The 21,217-nt window shown below is 38.1% G+C and overlaps 1 protein-coding gene and 1 long non-coding RNA gene across 6 annotated transcripts in view; one reads left to right on the plus strand and one right to left on the minus strand.

The window, feature by feature from the left end:
* The first annotated feature begins 2,819 nt into the window (after positions 1–2,819).
* On the plus strand, positions 2,820–3,257 carry LOC306868668. The gene is made up of 2 exons (XR_013784115.1): positions 2,820–2,883; positions 3,074–3,257. It is a non-coding gene; the product is annotated as an uncharacterized lncRNA (long non-coding RNA).
* Positions 3,258–3,685: 428 nt separating this feature from the next.
* The window catches only part of LOC306868667 (testis-expressed protein 2-like), a 56,057-nt gene continuing 38,525 nt past the window's right edge, over positions 3,686–21,217 (minus strand). For 2 of the 5 annotated variants that reach the window (XM_079414953.1, XM_079414954.1), the window contains 10 exons: positions 18,836–19,036; positions 16,137–16,458; positions 15,035–15,243; positions 14,264–14,407; positions 14,077–14,176; positions 9,474–9,594; positions 8,741–8,845; positions 8,355–8,564; positions 7,901–8,021; positions 3,697–6,073 (listed from right to left, as the gene is read on the minus strand). In XM_079414953.1, coding sequence (XP_079271079.1) covers positions 5,939–6,073; positions 7,901–8,021; positions 8,355–8,564; positions 8,741–8,845; positions 9,474–9,594; positions 14,077–14,176; positions 14,264–14,407; positions 15,035–15,243; positions 16,137–16,458; positions 18,836–19,036 — 1,668 coding nt within the window. In that variant the 3' untranslated portion in view covers positions 3,697–5,938. Of the gene's footprint in view, positions 6,074–7,900; positions 8,022–8,354; positions 8,565–8,740; positions 8,852–9,473; positions 9,595–14,076; positions 14,177–14,263; positions 14,408–15,034; positions 15,244–16,136; positions 16,459–18,835; positions 19,037–21,217 lie in introns of all 5 variants that reach the window. The other 3 variants (XM_079414951.1, XM_079414952.1, XM_079414950.1) reach the window with 2 other exon arrangements.

Genomic DNA, 21,217 nt, shown 5'->3' on the forward strand with positions numbered 1-21,217 from the left:
CAATTTTTACAATGTGATTTTGTCTTCAACCATTCATACAATCTGTCCCCAAAGATGAGATACATATGAGACTGTCGTCACTTAATGGCTGGATGTCCAAGTGGTGCCCGCAGAATAACATAGGTTTTATAGACAATTGGAAGAATTTTTGGGGCAGACCTGACCTGTTGAAAAGAGATGGTCTTCATCTCTCTTTGGGATGGTGCCGCTCTTCTCTCTAGAAATATGGCACATAGTCTTAGAGTTCGCACTTGACTAACTGGGGCCCAGGTCAGGAAGCAGACAGACTGGCTAAACCGACCGTCTGCTAGCCGCCTCACGTCACAGAAGTCAGTTAATTCTGAGCACATAGAGACTCCTTCACCTAGATATCACAATATAGAGACTGTGTCTGTTCCCCGAACTAGAAAATACAGAAAACGTCCAAACCAAAGTAAGAGTAACAATTTAACTGATGTTCAACAAATAAAAATCAGATATAATACAGATAAACAAATGATAAAGCTTGGCTTATTGAATATTAGATCCCTTTCTACAAAAGCACTTTCTGTAAATGATATGATCACTGACCATAAACTAGATATGCTTTGTTTGACAGAAACCTGGCTAAAACCAGATGACTACATTACTTTAAACAAGTCTACCCACCAAGATTACCAAACATGAACAGTGTCCAAAAGGTGAAGGGGGAGTTGTTGCCACAATTTATAGCAATACTTTCAGTATTTCTCAGAGGTCGGGTTTCAAGTATAATTCGTTCGAAGAAATGGTGCTTCATATAACGTTATCCAAAGAAACAAGTGTTAATGATAAATCCCCTGCAATGTTTGGCTACTGGCTACTCTATACAGGCCACCAGCGCACCATACAGACTTTATTAAAGAATTTGCTGATTTTCTATCTGAGGTAGTGCTGGCTGCAGCTAAAGTCCGAATTGCTGGTGATTTTAATATAAATGTTGATAATGAAAGAGATTCGTTGGGGTCAGCATTTATAGACATTCTAAACTCCATTGGTGTTAAACAACACATTTCAGGACCTACTCCTTCGTCGAAATCATACTCTAGATTTAATACTGTCATATGGAATTGATGTCAGTGGTGTTGAAATATTGCAGTAGAGCGATGATATCTCATCTAGATCATTATCTAGTTTTGTGTATATTCCATATAGCTAAAGATGTAAAGCCAACTCCTACAAATATGGTAAAACCATCACTTCTACTACAAAAGACTACTTTATAAATAATCTTCTTGACTTATGAAACTACTGACTCTCACTTTTCTAGCACTTTAGATACGGTTGCTCCTTTACGCTTAAGGAAGATTAAGGAAAAGAGTACACCGTGGAATAATGAGAACACTCACACCTTAAGAGAGCAGCCCGGAAAATGGAGCGCAGCTGGAGAAAAACAAAATTAGAGGTATTTCGTATTGCTTGACGGGAAAGTACCCTATCCTACATAAAAGCATTAAAAACTGCTAGATCTGCTAAGTAGTAGCGATAGTAATAATAAATATTAAGGACAGTTTTTACTTACATATGAAGTTGTCGATATAGCCTTTTGCTATTAGTCTTTCTTTTTGTTCTAGACTTCACTTTTTGGCATGTTGTTCAAGATAAATAAATTAATGTTTTAAATAATTAAAGTATTTTATTGATAAATGCAGTTAAAAAACATATCCCCAGCTGCATATATTTTTTTTAAAGTTAAGCATCTCAGTATCGATCTTATTTTTATTGTAAGAGCAGGTACGCCAGTGTCATCCGCTTTCAATTGTTTTGCTGTGCATTATGCTGCTTGAAATTTTAAGTTTCAAACTGGTATTTGTTATCATATTATTTATTATCATAATCATAAACATGCTGGTTTGTAGCACAAATAGTTTAGTTTTACCATTTGTGCTACAAACCACTCTATTATTCTTCTAGCTGTTTACCTATAGAGGAATCAGAAATCAAAGAAAATAGCTTAACTTCCATAACGAAGGTGGACCCTGATGCATTTACATTTAGTCATGTATTATTAATACTATTATTATTTATTTACTCAGTCAATTTGATGATTTAATATAAAGACAATTCATCAAGGAAACATGTGTTAGACCAGTATGGGGTGGGATGCGGATAATCAGAGTGGCCCCAACTAGGTCCTCTGTGGTACAACAGCACATCCTACAGTACACAGCCTACTATTGCACACCGTGACAACTGTTACACACACACGTGTTATGTCTATGGCACAACATGTTTTGTAGGTATATGTATTTGTATGGTATAAACATCTTTTTTTTAATTATTGTTTTCTCTTATTACTGTAGTATTTAATACCACATTTTTCTCCATTGACCGTACTGTGTTGAGTGACTGATTGTCTTTCAGCCAATGCAGCTCTGACAGCAATTCAATGACGTCAGGGCTATGCTATGCTGTGATTGGTTAGCAAGGCACACGTGAGCCAAGCGGATCGCAGAGGATGGTGTCTCCCCATATAAAGAACATCTCTAGTCTGGAGCTCAGTCCAGTTCGTTTTAGACGCCGAAGGGAGCGAATTCAGGTAACGTGTGTCTGCAGATAAAAGTGTATTTAATATTAAATTTGACATTAGATTGTATTTATTTAAAAGAACTGGAACGTTATTGTAAGTTTACATTTCGTATGTAGCGTTATGTATTTTAGTCTGGACTTTAGAAATGCGAGCACGTGGTGTGCTCCTGAGCACGTTTGCTGCATGGCGTATCTACACTCACCGTGAAATTACATTCAAAAGTGTTTCATAAAGCTCATGTTTGCGAAATTATAATACATCAATGTCTTATTTGTTTTTGTCCCTCTTTTAGGCTTATTTGCTGTTGTAGTGGACTTTGTGGCCAGTGACTCAAGGTAAGACCAGGCCTGACTTCGCTGCATCAAGCATGTTCTGTTTGTGTGGTCTTGAATGATGCTTACTGCGTTAGACTGCTGAACATCAGTGATGTCAAGTCAAAATAACTGACAAGACTGGTGAATTTCAACATGGTCTGTTTGATTTTGAAGCTGAAATTAATGTTAAAGACGTTTTCTTTTGCCACAGGGAGAGAAGGATAAAGGGAAGTGGAAGAGGCCGAGGTTTGTATGTTCCTCGCTATGTTCATTGTAATGGCTGTTTATTGCAGATATGTAAATATGCTGTACTGTAATATTTTATGCGAATGTAACAATTGAGCAATCCTGCTTGAGTCTGTAAACAATAAACAAAATAAACATCTTTGCTTGTGTGTCATTTGTTGCAGTGTTTTATGTAAGAATGTATGTAAGCACTGGATTTGAACCTGTGGAGCCCCTTCATGGCTCAATGGGTCAAGCAACAGTGCAACAGTAAAAGCTTGTTATAACTGGAGCCTCTTGGATTTCCCCCCCAAGTTGCTCTTTTAAAAGCAGACGACAACTTTTTGTAAATGTATACATTTTCCCTCCATTGTTCTACTATATAAAGGGGCATTGAACAGGGGTGTAATAATGGATCTGAGTAAGGGGCCCATAAAGGAATATTTCACTTGTTGCAATGTGTATATATAAGCATTGTCTTTGAACCTGTGGAGCCCCGTCGTGGCTCAATGGGTCAAGCAAGGGCTTGTTATAACTGGAGCCTCTTGGGAGTTGCTCTTTTAAAACCATTCAACAACAACATTGAAAAAAATGCCTCGAGTTATTTTTGCAAAAGCAGTTTATCAATTTTCACACACAATCATGTTGTCAATATGGCAGAACACAATATTCAAATGAAATATTGCGCAAAGGAAACAGCAATTGGCAAGAGCGCGCACAAAAAAATCAATTTTGAATGGCAATATTGAAGCATAAACAGTGATACAAAATAAACACATTGAAATCAAAGTACATGTAGTATTGATGCTTTGACTTGAACGCAAAATGGAGGTGGAAAAACCCATAATTCACGTTCTCTGAAACCTCAGCGGCAGCTAAGATGCAGAATTTGTGTTGTATATAAAACACTTTTTCAGATCTGTCAACACCTGTTAAGTATCTGATAATGGATTAATGTCAAAACTCATTCATGATATTTTAGATGGCAAAATTCACTTGCCACTTATTCAACAAACTACCTACATGATTTAATACACCATTGGCCTGCAAGCGCAGTAAATAAAAAGTCTACCAGACAGCAACAAAAATAGCAACACTTAAAGAAAAAAGGTAGACAAACATATGAACTTTTTTTGTACATTCAACAATCTTCTTCACATGTACACAAGACATGAGTTAATCTGCGTTGGAAAGAGAATAGCACTTATTTTGAGCCTTGATCTGAAATGCAATATGAGGTGTAGCCCAGTGGTTCTCAACTGGTTTTGCTTCAGGACCCAGATTCGAGATTTGACATCCCAACGCAGTCCAAAATTGATTCTCATTCAAAAGTAAACAAAAATACCCTTCAAATCAAACACTGAAATATATTAATATTACCATGAACCACCCAACAATATACAAAGTTATTTACAAGACAGGCTGAATAAGAAACATTGTGGTCAGCACAAATATATAGATCATATGTAGTCAGGTTGTATTTTTTACACTTTGTGCAGTTTTGTTAATGGTTTTTAAAGGCAAGGGAAGGCCACACATTCAGTCCATTAGCATCTGTTTGTTCAATATTCAGTTCAAAAACCCAGGAGTAAAATAGCTTTTTTTTAAATTTAGGTTATGGATAAATTTCACATTTGAGTGTAATTTATGTAAAAATGTGAAAGCCTCTTAAGTTATGTTAATTACAGATCTTATTTTACTTGTACAATCATAAAACACCTTTCTAAAAACCAGTAGAAATTACAACCCATGGTAAATTTGCTCTTTTGGATTGCTCTACAAACAGACAGATCTGTTTGAGTTCTGTGACATGGAATTTGTACCAAAACACGGCAGGGTTGATCAGATGACAAACTCAAAACTACACAAAGAAATTAAAAGTCTTTCCCCTCTCTTTTAAAAGATTGACCTATTTATCTTGCTGTCCCAACTTTGCACCTTAATCCCTGCTTTTCTTTGAGAATAGACCTGCGACTCACCGTTTGAGAACCACTGATCTACGGCCATTGCAGAGGGGCGATGACAGCATAGAATAGTCCGCTTGAGTAGGAATGGCTTAGGGATGAGAGGCTATTGGCTGGTGTCCCTCTTGAGCACAGTGAAATTGATCTAATTGCATAATCAGATGCCACACAGAGGGCTCAGGCAGCAGTGAATGGAAGAGGATAATGGTGGTACTAGTAGGTCTGTTGTGTCTAATAAATTATTTGCTGCTAGAAGCATATGACAATCATGAGAAAATCATAAATGGGTGCAAATCCCAGAAATGCCCCCTTTTGGCTTAGCGTTTCAGTTAAAATGACCAGAGTTATCCGTTACTGGTGTTTGTAGCACATTCTATACATCCCAAGGATGCACGGCCCCAAATATCAAACCCTCCATGTGGTTTGCAGGCACCCTGTCATACCAAATGTCCAGTGAAAGCCCTCGGGTTGTAATACATATCTGCCAACCACACATTAGGCTTTTGAAGGAAAGTGTTTAGGTTCTGTCATGCGACACTTGGACATTTGGTAAGTCAGCGTGCATCAAACAGAGGTAGTGTATACACTTTACCTAGTCTTCTATGTCCTATACTGCTTCTTCACAAGTTGTTCACCATCACCTGTATGCATTTTAGTAGGTCACCAAAACCTCTTTATCCTGTGTGAGGGACAGAAGCATGTGCATTCGTATTGTCCCAAACAAATCAAAAGCAAGCAATATTGTCCTTCCTTTTAGTTATTGATGTGTTCAGATTTTTCACAGCTCTGTTCAATGGGCAATATGGTACCTGTAATGATCAACTCAGGTATAGTCCTGCCCTCATGGGACTGAAGTTTTATCTTTTGTTTGATACAGTAACTAATCTTCACATGTCCTCAAGGGACTCCTCAGGGTCCAAGGTTTCTTCATGCTTCAAGGCATTGGCATTGGAACGCGTGTCCATGGCAGAGTGCATGATAGGCAGCCAGACGTCATCCATGTTTGGCATTACAAATATTTTCTGCATAAGGTAATGGAAGCGTAAGAGGGTCAAGAAAAGGAAGCAGGAACAAAAAATAAAAGCCTTGTCTAATAACAGCAAACAAATATGTGCCCGAAGGTGCTTGCATGATTCTTATTCAAATTATGCATTCAGAGAGCTCAAATGTGAGCTCCTTATGTACCTATACACAAAATATGTGATCCTGGGGGCGTATTACAGAAAGATCCTAACTTTAAAATCTTATCTGTTTGGTAACCATGGTAATGGACCACATTTAGGACAAAAGCTATTACCGAACAGCATTTCCTAATTGCGTTCTTATCTTAACTACAGATAGGAAAGGGGCATAACTTGACAAAAAACCCTAAAAACTGTCTTAACTTTAGGACAACCCCACAGCTGTCCTAACTTCAAAATTATTTGAAAGCTAACGGAAAAAAACGCTTACAACTGTGCTGTCCAACAATGGTAGGCTATTACATTTATTAAGTTGAAAATGAAGAACGAAGACGTTTAATGGTAGAAAGACTCTTGGAGGACCCTGAAGATGTGTTATATTTGATGACAAAACGCTTATAATTACAGACTACCGCACAACATATTACAGTTAGCACAGGAACTGCAACCAGCATTATAGAGACCAACAAAAGTGTCACGGAGCATTACTGGTTGTAATGCAAGTGACTAATGCCTTACGTTTTTTTTTTTTTTGCAAAAGGCGATTTTCAAAGTGAAGTAGCTTCTATTATTTTGTTTACCTCATCAGCAGTGTTGGTTGCTTGGTAACAGACCTGAGAGTGGATTGTCCAGCTTGATTATGCCATTTAAGATTTCCTAACTAGAGATAAGATACTATTTTGTAAGATAGGATAAGAATCCCAAATCAAGTTAAGATTTGCTTCTGTAATACGAATTTGCGAAAAATCCTAATTTAACATATCATATCTTAAGTTAAGACCTAAGATAAGAAACTTTCTGTAATATGCCCCCTGGACCACAAAACCAGTCTTAAGTCGCTGGGGTATATTTGTAGCAATAGCCAAAAATCCATTGTATGGCTCAAAATGATGAATTTTTCTTTTATGCCAAAAATCATTAGGATATTAAGTAAAGATCATGTTCCATGAAGATATTTTGTAAATTTCCTACTGTAAATATAACAAAACTTAATTGCATTGCTAAGAATTTCATTTGGACAACTTTAAAGGCAATTTTCTCAATATTTCTCAGATTCCAGATTTTCAAATAGTTGCATCTTGGCCAAATATTGTCCTATCCTAACAAACCATACATCAATGGAAAGGTTATTTATTCAGCTTTCAGATATTGACACTTATGGTCACACATTTGGCTCTAAACTGGGAATTATGAGTTTGCAGCTCTTAATTACCGAGAGAAAACCACTAAAGCAGGGAAACTCAGTTTTGTCCACCAAGGTCCACTTTTTTTCTTTTTGGGAGGGTTTAGCTCTAACCTTGATGAAACTCACTCAAACTAAATTTTAAAGACCTTGATTAGTTTTTTTTAGGGGTGTTTGATTAGGTGGAGCTAAACTTGAGCAGATTTGAGAACCCCTGCACTAATGAATGGCAATCCTCCCTATCCTGTATCACCTTTGAGAAGGCTTATTAATGTAGTCTGATATTAAAATGATGAACTTTATAATTCAATCATTTGCAATATAGTCACAACCAAATTCTTTAAAATCCTCCTGAAATTGCAACATTAAAATACCGTAATGAAATAAAAATGCATTCATGTTCTTATAATGCAAATATTTTTGCATTCATAATGAAATCCATGGAAGAATTTATTAGTGTTCATGTTAAATTTACATATGCTTACCTGAAACTCCTGATTGAGTTTATTTTCTATCCAGTCAGTCACATGAGCAAAAGTAACCTCTCTCTCACCCAGTTTAGGCCGAGCTTTCAGTTCCAGATGAGGAGCACTTCTGAAACCATACCTGAAATAAACAGAAACATCCACACATGTCCACATTCATGTCTTTAATCTTAACACTTTATTTCAGGAACATATTTTACTTTTGAGTTCTAAAAATGTATATACTTTGCAGGGTGCCTAATTGTCAGAAAAATGGCAAAATATGATTTCATGTGCTTCAACTATGCAATAACATTTTTAAAACACGAAGGCATGAGGCATGAAATATCTTGACGTGTACTGAATAATGACCAGCAGATGGCATGCTAGCAACTTGTAGGATGCCCAGAGATACTATCAGACTTTACTTCTGTGCAGTGGTAATGTGAAGAGGATATTGAAGGAAGCACTATACCATATCCTGTCTGTTGGCGGTGGAGGAATGTTGACAGCTAGTGTTCCTCGACACTCCTGAACCTCCACCGTCAGGAGTAGTGGCGTATTGGACACCTCCTCTATCTTCTTCTTAATGAACTCAGTTTCCGTGGCTTTCTGGAAATACTTAGACTTGGCAATCTTGTCCACAAAGCGCATGATTTTGCTGGGTCGGTGTCCCCCAACATAACTATGAAGAAAAGAAGCCACGAGCTAGTTATACATGCAGCATTTTATCCAAAGTACCTTTATCTCTAGGTGTGTGGCCATCTTTAACCCACAGAGAGATTCTGTGTCCAAGCTGTTAAACTGGTAACAATATCCAGAACTAAACACAGAAGGAAATGGCCAGTTTCTCAATCTCACCCTTCCACTCCAGGAATTTCAGGCACTTCCACAGCATCTTCCTCATCAGAAGATCCTGCACTCGATGACTCTTCATCACTGTCGGCCAGGAAGTAAGTGCGTGGTCTGGTTCTGGTCCATGCACACAGACAAACAAAGGCTTAGGCAGCATATTTCTATGATAACAGGCTTTCTGAAAGCAAGTGAATTTGCAAAGCTGCAACACACCTATACTAAAATCGACAAACTCCACAGCCGATACACAGTCAAAAAGCACTTCAAAACAAAGATGAAAGGTCTGTTCTGAACCCCAGTGAGCTGTAACACTTTTAGGTATCGTTTGCATGTTTCACACACAAAAGGTAGAATCACATGTATAAACTGTGGTTGCAATCCCAGAATGCAATGTGACACTCATTCAAGGGCTTGGAACAGAACTTCTACAAGCACATGCGGGGATGTGGTGAGGTTTCAGTGGTGAAGTGTGTCATTTTAATGCATGGAGCAAAATTCTAAGCAGCTGCAATGTACAGTACATTGAGAGATTCCAGAAAAGCCCTGATTCAACTCACCATTAAGAGTTCACATCCAAAAAGAAATCAGTCCAGAGGAAACAGTTAAAAAAAAAAAGAAAAACGTAAATGATAATTACATCCAATAGAAAATATAATCTATCAAATAAACAAAAAGGCAGAAGCCCAGGTATTTAGAAAAAGAGATGAGGAACTTCTGTCTTCCGAAATGTCACTCTTACCCTTCTTTTCCCTGTTCTCCAAGTCCTTCCACCTCCTTTCCCAGTCTGGTCAGGTTCATCTTGGTTTCAAGAGTCATAAGAAAGGAACCGTTGTATGAGATCTCCAAGTCAAACCAAAGGCCTACAAATGGAATTTCAAACAATAGTTTATACAGTGGTCCCAAAATGTATTTGGTCACACCTCCAAATGGATGTCTCAATGTCAGTATATTTACACAACAACAAAAAGGTGTCCCACTAATAAAACACAAAACTCTTCCCAGAGAATAATAATTTCCTGGGGCCAGTTTCATAAACTTAGCCACCATGTTAAGACCGTGTCTTAAGAACTACAGGTGCATCTCAAATTAGAATGTCGTGGAAAAGTTGATTTCAGTAATTCAACTGAAATTGTGAAACTCGTGTATTAAATTAATTCAATGCACACAGAATGAAGTGGTTTAAGTCTTTGGTTCTTTTAATTGTGATGATTTAGGCTCACATTTAACAAAAACCCACCAATTCACTATCTCAACAAATTAGAATACTTTATAAGACCAATAAAAGAAAAATGTTTAGTGAATTGTTGGCCTTCTGTGAAGTAGGTTCATTTACTGTATATGTACTCAATACTTGGTAGGGGCTCCTTTTGCTTTAATTACTGCCTCAATTCGGCGTGGCATGGAGGTGATCAGTTTGTGGCACTGCTGAGGTGGTATGGAAGCCCAGGTTGCTTTGATAGCGGCCTTCAGGTCATCTGCATTGTTGGGTCTGTTGTCTCTCATCTTCCTCTTGACAATACCCAATAGATTCTCTATGGGGTTCAGGTCAGGCGAGTTTGCTGGCCAATCAAGCACAGTGACACCATGGTCATTGAACCAGCTTTTGGTACCGTTGGCAGTGTGGGCAGATGCCAAGTCCTGCTGGAAAATGAAATCAGCATGAAGGAAGCATGAAGTGCTCTAAAATTTCCTGGTAGATGGCTGCATTGACTGTGGACTTCAGAAAACACAGTGGACCAACACCAGCAGATGACATGGCAGCCCAAATCATCCCTGACTGTGGAAACTTCACACTGGACTTCAAGCAACATGGATTATGTGCCTCTCCACTCTTCCTCCAGACTCTGGGACCTTAATTTCCAAATGAAATGCAAAATTTACTTTCATCTGAAAAGAGGACTTTGGACCACTGAGCAACAGTCCAGTTCTTTTTCTCCACAGCCCAGGTAAGACACTTTTGACGTTGTCTCTGGTTCAGAAGTGGCTTGGTAGCCCTTTTCCTGAAGACGTCTGAGCGTGGTGACTCTTGATGCACTGACTCCAGCTTCAGTCCACTCCTTGTGAAGCTCTCCCAAGTGTTTGAATCAGCTTTGCTTGACAGTATTCTCAAGCTTGCAGTCATCCCTGTTGCTTGTGCACCTTTTCCTACTCAAATTCTTCCTTCCAGTCAACTTTGCATTTAATATGCTTTGATACAGCACTCTGTAAACAGCCACACCTTTCAGTAATGACCTTCTGTGACTTATCTCTTTGTGGAGGGCGTCAATGTTCATCTTCTGGATCATTGCCAAGTCAGCAGTCTTCTCCATTATTGTGGTTTCAAAGAACAAAAGATACCCAGAATTTATACTGTAGGGATGGTCATTAATTGAAACTCAAATGTAAATATTCTAATATTTTGAGATACTGATTTATTGACTTTCATGAGCTGTAAGCTCTAATCATCAAAATTAAAAAAAAAAACTTTTGAAGTATTTTACTTAACATGCAATGAATTAAAATATATTTAATAAAATAAATAAAATATATAATTTCACTTTTTGAAATAACTTACAAGGAAAAAAATTTACTTTTTCACAACATTCTAATTTATTGAGATGCACCTGTAGTTTGACCAACTAGCAGTTGCCAAGGGGTAATCAGTCTTTTTCAATACAAATAAGACCAATCTACCTTTTTATAACTGAATTAAAAAAAGGTTATGACCAGTCTTGAAGGTGACTAACTTTTTTAGACTAGTTTCAACAGTTTATGCAACTGGCACCTGGACAGCTCATTGTGATTCTTTAACTTTAACATTAACAAATAACTTTAACTCAAACAAATACATCTAAATTACATTACTGATACTTTTTCATCATTTCAACATCAAACTTCACTAGCCCAAAAACACGATTGCTTTGATTCTCTACTATTCTGACACAACAGGCCACCAGTTGCTTGTCCCCTGAAAACCTGCAAAGCACTTCTTTCCTTCATATTTCCCTGATTTGAAAACTCTACATCAAATCAAGCGGTCTGGAATTCTGCACCCAGCATGCGTTTACACTAATTAAATTCATTCAGGAGTCGCCAGTGAACCCCCGGAAATCCTAAAAGCCAAGCTGTCACGACGCACACTTCCTCCTAAGTGAGTGAAAGGTCAGTACTTGAGTTCGCTCCACTCTGATTGGCTCAGAGACACACTGATCCTCTGAGCTCAGCGGGCTGCTTCCTCGATGACGAACGAGAAGTTTAACTAGCTGGCAGGAGTCGGGTCATTTACCAAATCATACAGACTCACTTGTAGGGGTGCTGCTGCATCAGTACAGTGCAGATATAGCACATCTAATGGTTTTGCAGCATTCAACATCCTCTGTAAATGATTTGAGTATGTATAGACTATTTAAACAAAATTTAATAAAATCCGCAAAAATCAGCAGTAAAATAAAGAGACGAACGATCTCATGACACTGCTGAAAGAACCACATTTAAAGTCAAATTTTGTTAGGCACCTTGTGTGTTTGTTGGTTTATAAATTTTTTAACACCATGCTAGGCACCTTGTGTGAAAGTGTAACCTTACTACTCTTGCTATGGGCCCATGTAGGTTGCAAAAGTCTTCTATACGTTATTTTTTTAGCATTCCTGCAACTCAAAGAATAGAACAAGAGCTACACCAAGGTCATGGGTTTGATTCCCAGGGAAGGCATGAACTGAGGAAATGTGTACTCTGAATGCAATCCAAATTGCTTTGGATAAAAGGGTCGGACAAATGCATAAACGGTAATGTTGCTATTCATGTGTTAGAGTGTTCTAGTGGCTTCTAAGTGCTTGCTAGTGGTTTCTTGTAGGGCTCAATATTTCAATATTCCACTTTTTTTGTTTTAGCAGAGAGAACACTTTTTTTTTTTTTTTTTAGTAGACAGTATTTCAAGTTATAATGTATTTTATACCGAGTTAAATATATTATATCATACTTAAATTGCATGTACAAAAGGTACAAATCAGGGATAAAACAAATCTTTACAGAAAAAGATAAGGAACAAGGACTCATGTCTTCAATCCTGTTCAAATGAATAAAAAGATAATTTGCATCCTTTTTCTTAAAAGCTTGAAGATGAACACAACACCAGGGTGAGTAATATGACTGAATTTTAATTTTGGGATGAACTATGGAGTGTACTTAGAAAGGCTTATATATGTTCAACTGTGCCCGAGATGAAATAAAAATTAAACACTGTTGAGAGACGCACAGACTCGGGTAATTCACACATGCTTCACACAGCTACAATAAATCCGTCTCTCTCTAATAACCAGATTAGACTGCATTGATCACTGCATTGAATTATCAATGGCTCAAGCCACCGTTACTAGCTCCAAAATTACATTTTGGAATTAGAAACGGAGGCTTGAAAGGAGTCCTAAACACAAGAATATTTTAAGCAAAAAAAAAAAAAAAAAAGAACAATGTTTTGATGTGCAGTATCGTGCTTTATTTTCTTATAATTTAATGGCCCGTCGTCAATTATTCCTTTACGTAATCCACAATATCCCACATCCAACAAGCAAACTACTGTACCTACCTAAACTGAAATTAGCAGCAAAAGACACACCAGAAAGAGAAGGCTGTTTAAGACCCAAAATAATTTTAGAGAACTTTGAAACACCCTTTTAATCCTATAATATTGTGTGCAATTGTCTCATAATTATCATCCTTTTTTAGTTATTAATCTAAATTCTATAACCTGTACTTTAGTATACTGTAGGTTAAGTGTTTGGTTTAGTTAAAGTCTTGTTAGTATGGACACGTTGTTATTTGTAGTTCATGCTCATATAAATTGGAGCCCCTAATCCTGACGATTACTTCTGCATGCTCATTAAAGTAAAGTAAAGTAAAAAGTAAAGTCGTGACGTATTGTCAAGTATGGTGACCCATACTCGAAATTGGTGCTCTGCGTTTATCCCATCCAAGTGCACACACACAGCAGTGAGTAGTGAACAAATGCACACACCCGGAGCAGTGGGCAGCCATTTATGCTGCGGCGCCCGGGGAGCAGTTGGGGGTTCGGTGCCTTGCTCAAGGGCACCTCAGTCGTGGTATTGAGGGTGGAGAGAGCGCTGGACATTCACTCCCCCACCTACAATCCCTGCCGGCCGGGGACTCGAACCCGCAACCTTTCGATTACGAGTCCGACTCTCTAACCATTAGGCCACGACTTCCCCTGTATATCAATTACATTCTGATGTCCGAGACAAAGTACTTTTTTAGCTTTATTTAATCAATTATTTTCCCTTATGAGCTAACCATTTTTCCTTTACAATAGTACAAGCAATAGTAAGCATAAATCATAAATTACAGACCTCTGTGACCCACAGATGGTTTGGATGAGCTGAGGATCTTGGGAATAGATATTCCCATGTCCAGCTCGGTGAGGGTCAGTTCATTCATGAAGTATGGCAGCTGTAATAATCAAGACATTAAGTTACTGTTTTAATTAAATATGCAGTCAGACAATCTGGTGTGAGACGTAAACCTATCTGCACTCACCCTGATCTTACTCAGCTTTTTCTGGATCTTTTTGGACACCACATCTGCCCAGTATTTCTCTCCAAGAAAGTCCCAGAAAATGCGACCTAAAAGTGCATTGACCCAGGCTTCAGACTCGGACTCCTGCTCACGACTGGCTGGGAACTGCGTGACAAACATAGATTTAACTTAATTAGAATATTGCATAAAACATTTGCAAATAAGCACCGTTTCCATCCCATGTACGCAGGAGAACAAAATCATCACTAGTATTAATAATAAAAAACAAAGCTGCTGCAACAGGGGAATCCTCCGACTGTTCGTATGCCTGATGTTTAGGAACGCGATCATCTGAGACAGTTCTGGGGGGGAATTATACCAAATAAATCATTTTGATTACGGACTTTGGCATTTCACAATGATTAAAATAACATGTGAGAAGGGTGCGCGATGAGACCGGTGCACTGGTTAGTACATTTATCCAGTCACATTGTCTGTTGAGGCAAAGTCACATTTTGTCTTTTGTTGCACCAAAATTATTCAGTAAACGTTTCCATTGTTGTTCCATGTTGTCTTATTGCACAAGTTTTTATGCACATTTTAAGAATTTATGGACATATTACCATTTCCATCCAGCATTTTTATTGCAATATTGCAAAATTCACAAAAATATGTGGATGGAAACGTAGCTATTGTCTGGATGTACAAGTCTCAGTATTTGATAGGCAGAGTTGGTTTTTAAATGAAAGATTGCTGCTTTTAGGAAAATGGACACTGTAAAATATTATGTACCTTTTTCACGATTGCCGGGCTGCTTCCAGCACTCTGAACAGGGCTTGTGGTAGGGCTGCCTGCAGACTGGCTGACATATTTGGCCATGTAGACGTTGTATTCCAGAACTTTCTGTTTGACACTGGCATCAAGGTCTTTTTGTCTTGGATGAGACTGGAGCACTTCATCTAGACTACCACGACTGCTGCTGCGGCTATTAGACAGACAGCCTGCCGAGAGAGATAATACTACTTGATTGAATGATTTAAAAAAACAAAACAAAAAAAACCTATGGATAAAAGTACAGTCCGTTCAATGAAAGATTTTCTATAGACCACCCTTTTCACAGATTGTTATGATGATATGAAAAAATATATATACATTCTATACTTTGCGTTAGATTACCTTGGAATTACATTTCAGAAAACTAGTTTGTTTCTAATGTATAAGGTCTTCGAGTGTTTCTAATTCAAAAGGTGAGGGAGTGGTGGCAAATTAAACATCTTTCTTCTGACCGCAATCAATCTCTCTTGAATATTTTTTCCTATTTTGGAAAGTCATAAAGTGAAGTGACATACTGCCAAGTATAGTGACCCATACTCGGAATTCGTGCTCTGCATTGAACCCATCCAAATGTGCACACACACAGCAGTGAGCACACACACACCGTGAACACACACACACCGTGAACACACACCCGGAGCAGTGGGCAGCCATTTATGCTGCGGCGCCCGGGGAGCAGTTGGGGGTTCGGTGCCTTGCTCAAGGGCACCTCAGTTGTGGTATTGAGGGTGGAGAGAGCGCTGGACATTCACTCCCCCCACCTACAATCCCTGCCGGCCCGAGACTCGAACCTGCAACCTTTGGATTACGAGTCCGACTCGCTAACCATTAGGCCACGACTTCCCCACAAATGACTTCCTATCATGCAAACACTATCATGCATATAAACACTATCATGCAAAAATTTGATTTGTTGCAGTTTCCACTCAAAACTATTGAAGTTTACCCAACTATGACTCCCACTTCTGAGAACCCCAGAATTGTGCTATCATTGCAAATATACTTTTTCTTAATGAAAGTACTAATGATTTGAATAAAGGACAATTTGTAAAAGTTTTACTTGTAGGCAGGCCAGAGGGCTTCTTGGCTTCGGATTTCAGCTTGGACGCAAGTAGCATCCTTCTGAACCATTCCTCTTTGTCTCTTCCTGTTCTCCCAAACAGGTACAGCACAGGTTCTGTGTGCGCTCTCTTAGGTTCCTCACTAGTGCCTACAGCCTCAGGCCTGTCTCCCGCTGCAGGGGTCTTCTCCTCCACCACCACATCAGACTTATCTCCCTGCACTTTGGCCAGGAAGTCATCCTGCTTGGCCAGCTCAATGCAGATGGGATACTTCTTATTCCACACCCTTTTCCTGGCCAGGCTATGAGGCACCAGGTAGATCTGTAATAAAAGAACTCAAATGTTCATATACAGGTACATCTCAAAAAATTTGAATATCGTGAAAAACATCTTTTTTTGTAACTTATTTCAAAAAGTGAAACTTTCATATATATTTAATGTTCATGACATGTAAAGTAAAACATTTCAAAAGTTTTTTTTGTTTCAATTTTGATGATTAGAGCTTACAGCTCATTAAAGTCACAATCCAGTATCTCCATATATGTGACCCTGGACTACAAAACCAGTCTTAAGTGTCAATGTTTCAAAACTGAGATTTATACATCATCTGAAATTGAATTACACTGATGTATGTTTTTTTTTTTTTTTTTTTTTAAGGATCGGACAATATTTGGCTGAGATACAACTATTTGAATATCTGGAATCTGAGGGTACAAAAAAAAAAAAAATCAAAATATTGTGAAAATCGCCTTTAAAGTTGTCCAAATGAAGTTCTTAGCAATGCATGTTCCTTATCAAAAATGAAGTTTTGATATATTTACGGTCAGAAATTTACTAAATATCTTCATGGAACATGATCTTTACTTAATGTCCTAATGATTTTTGGCATAAAAGAGAAAATCGATCATTTTTACCCATGCAGTGTATTTTTGTCTATTGCTACAAATACACCCCAGCGACTTAAGACTGGTTTTGTGGTCCAGGGTCACATATTAGAATATTTATATTTGAGTTTCATTAAATGACCATCTCTACAGTATAAAAACCACAATAATGAACAACTGCTGACTTGGCAATGGTCCAGAAGACAATCATTGACACCCTCCACAAAGAGGGTAAGTCACAGAAGGTCATTACTGAAAGGTGTGGCTGTTCACAGAGTGCTGTATCAAAGCATATTAAATGCAAAGTTGACTGGAAGGAAGAAATTGGGTAGGAAATGGTGCACAAGCAACAGGGATGACTGCAAGCTTGAGAATACGGTCAAGCAAAGCTGATTCAAACACTTGGGAGAGTTTCACAAGGAGTGGACTGAAGCTGGAGTCAGTGCATCAAGAGTCACCAAGCTCAGATGTCTTCTGGAAAAGGGCTACCGAGCCACTTCTGAAACAGAAACATCGTCAGAAGCATCTTACCTGGGCTAAGGAGAAAAAGAACTGGACTGTTGCTCAGTGGTCCAAAGTCCTCTTTTCAGATGAAAGTAAATTTTTCATTTCATTTGGAAATCAATGTCTGGAGTAAGACTGGAGAGGCACAGAACCCAAGCTGCTTGAAGTCCAGTTTGAAGTTTCTACGGTCAGTGATGATTTGGGGTGCCGTGACGTCTGCTGGTGTTGATCCACTGTGTTTTATCAAGTCCAGAGTCAATGTAGCCGTCAACCAGGAGATTTTGGGGCACTTTACGTTTCCATCTGCTGACAAGCTTTATGGAGATGCTGATTTGCTTTTCCAGCAGCACTTTAGCACCTGCCCACAGTGCCAAAACCACTTCCAAGTGGTTTGCTGACCATGATATTACTGTGCTTGATTGGCCATGCCTGACAACATGCCTGACCTGAACCCCATATGGAATCTATGGTATATTTTCAAGAGAAAGATGAGAAACAGTCGATCCAACAATCCAGAAGAGCTGAAGGCTCAATAGTGCGTCAGCAGTGCCACAGGCTGATCGCTTCCATGCCATTCCTCACTGATGCTGGAATATTTGTGCTAAAGGAGCCCTGACAAAGTACTGAGTGCATAAATGAACATACTTTAAAGAACTTGAACTTTTCTGCTTTGCAAATCCTTTTTTTGATTGATCTTAGGAAATATTCTAATATTTTGAGATACTGGATTTTGACTTTCATGAGCTGTAAGCTCTAATCATCAAAATTAAAACAAAAAAATGTTTTGAAATGTCTTACTTTACATTTAATGAATCTAGAATATATATGAAAGTTTCACTTTTTGAAATAAGTTACAAAAAAAATGCAGTTTTTCACGATATTCTAATTTTTTGAGATGTACCTGTAGTATGCATTTAAAGGGTTTAATAAGTTTTGTTCTTGAAAAGCTTCGCAGAACAACGTTTTAAAACGTTTCAGATTTCACACTTTGTTCTGTGCAAATGAGGTGCTGTATAACAGACGTTTACAGTAAATGCAAGAAAAAAAGTTAACTATTAATCAAATATTACTGTTTATCATTTTAAACACAAATTCTGTAATATTCTATAATTCAGTTAAAACAACATTCTGTAATTCGAGTCAGAGAGACATTTTCAAACCTTAATTTACATTAACAAAAAAATAAATTCTCTACAAAACAAAGTTTGAATAGGGCCTGTAAATTAAGTGCTCTGGGTGGGGTAAATTAATTGCAGAAATTCAAAACAACAAAACAGGTTGTGCACTGAGAGATCGTGTATACCACCCACCTTACTGTTGGTGAGATCATAGATTTTCTGGCTAACATAGCTGACGTCAGGTTTGAGCTCGTTGAAGGTTGCCCGGCGGGGAATATTGCGGTTAGGTTTGGACAGTCGCAACACCGAGCCCTCCAGACGCACATACACAGAGTGAGTGAGTGTGGCGTGATACGTCTCAGGGTCATAGCTGTAGATCTCATTCATCCAACCCTGAGAACATAAGCACAGAAATTTTACAATACAACAAATGGGCCACAAAAAAGAAAAACTAGTAAATAAGGGACCAAACACAATCTACACTGTTGGTTTACAACTAGCCAGACCTTTAACCATTGTAACATCATATACAGCTTCCACCTTCTGAGAAACACTGAAAGGTGAGAATGAACACATTTGTGGAAAAACCGCAATGTTATGACTGATTCTGAATACAAAAAACAAATGTTTTTGCTGTTTCCAATATAAAAGGCAATGGTGTTTTTTTATTCCTTTCTCAGACTAAATAGTACCATTGTTCGGTTTTGTAAGTTTGTATCCAACACTTCAACTGAAAAATCTAAATAATTTGTTTAAACCATTTGATAACTTATGTAGACCACTTGACCACAATTTAGTGAAAATTGGACAAACATTCAGTACTTGGCCTCTAAAAGAAAAATGGAGAACAATACCCCTGAAAGGCTTTGCTTGACCAGGACATGCAATTAAAAACACTACAAGGAGTTGATGCCGACATATTTAGCTCTGTTGCGCTTCGGGCAACCTCTCCCGATACCCGCCCCCCTCTCTTTCTGGCACTTTTCTACCGGTCAACCAACTGTCCAATCAAAATAAAAGGCAAAAAAATGCCGACAATACTAAAATAAAACACTACATTGCCAAAATTAACAAATTAATTACAACACTGTTAAGTAAACAAGTATGAGGAAGTACTGTACTGCCTTTGTTGGCTGAAGGATGGGCAGTCAGACAAACAAAGGTAGGCCTGATAATATTACACCGCTCAGGCAAAATGACGACGTAGCCTACCACACATTACTCTCTTCCACTCAATCAGTCAGGTTAAATGGAGACAAGACTAATCAATCTAAAACTAATCAAGACTAATTCCACTAGTGGTGCAAATGAAAATGATTGAATTGTGATAAAAGGATTATTTAAGTCCATTCACACAAAGAACACAAACTATAAAAAATAAATGTGGAAATATTTGAACTGAGGTAACAGTTTTACTGTTATAACCGTTTCAGCATCCACAAAAGACAACAACTTTCTGTTTATTCTAAGTATGCACTGCAGTTATGTGCTGTGTTAATATGACTGACTGCAGCATTTGCTTTTTAAAATTGGATGGATTTTGATATCGCTCGAGCTGGAAAAAAATAAAAATAAAACCCCAGTATAATTAGATTGTGGTACTTTTATTAAAAACACCCCTGAATGTTCTAAACCTCTTCATTTCTAAGATTTTACTTAAATCAAGGACCTAGCCAATGAAAAGGATAATAGCTTTACCAAAAAACATGATCTGGTGCCTCTTTGCCTCAGTTCAGTTTAGATAAATGGCTGTCAGCAGAAACCAATAAGTGGTGACAATAATGAGCCTGATTATGAGCGTTACTGGCTGCTATCACGTAGTTCATTCTGACATAATATCACTGTGTCCAAACAAGCAAACTAAAACGATACTCACAAATATACACTCAAATGTGGTCTGTAGTACTACTGAAAAATTGTGATCCTACCCTTTATATCCAATATGAAAACTCAGTTGGCCAGAGGAGGATTCATCTTCACTAAATCATGAAGATATTGGTGTCTGGGAGAATGTGAGCCTGAAGATGGTAGTGTACACAGTGAGGTTTTAAAAGCTTTAAAGCTTAAAGCTTAGCTTAATACCCATTATGCAAAAATCACTTTTATAAGGTGTTTGAACACAGTTGTGTGGCCGCAGCGTGTGAAAACAAACAGCCTATAAATGTTAAAAATCCACCAACATTTTTTTTTTATAAAACCAATAAATCATAAACAGTCTCTCCACATCACAGAGGGGAAAAAGTCCCGCCCATTTGTGACGCACTCTGCCCTATTAGCATAAACAGCCCTGAGTGAGAAGCTGCAGTCCACCATTACTGGAGATACATACAATGTCAGCAACAAAGAGGCTTTACAAGTGTTGTGCTTTGGGATGCACTTATGAACATAGGAGTCGCCATAATCTCCTCCCATCTGAGCCGAGGACACTGTGGTTCAATTTCATTTTCGAAGGAAATATCCCGGAAAAAAAATCGGTAACGTCCCTTAAATGTTTAGGAATTAATACCAACGCTTCGTGCACGAACGTCAGCTCCAGACAAAGTAAGTATCATGCGTTTGTTTTCCAAATTGCCT

The sequence above is a fragment of the Barbus barbus genome (assembly GCF_936440315.1).
Source record: "Barbus barbus genome assembly, chromosome: 4".
Lineage (NCBI taxonomy): Eukaryota > Metazoa > Chordata > Actinopteri > Cypriniformes > Cyprinidae > Barbus > Barbus barbus.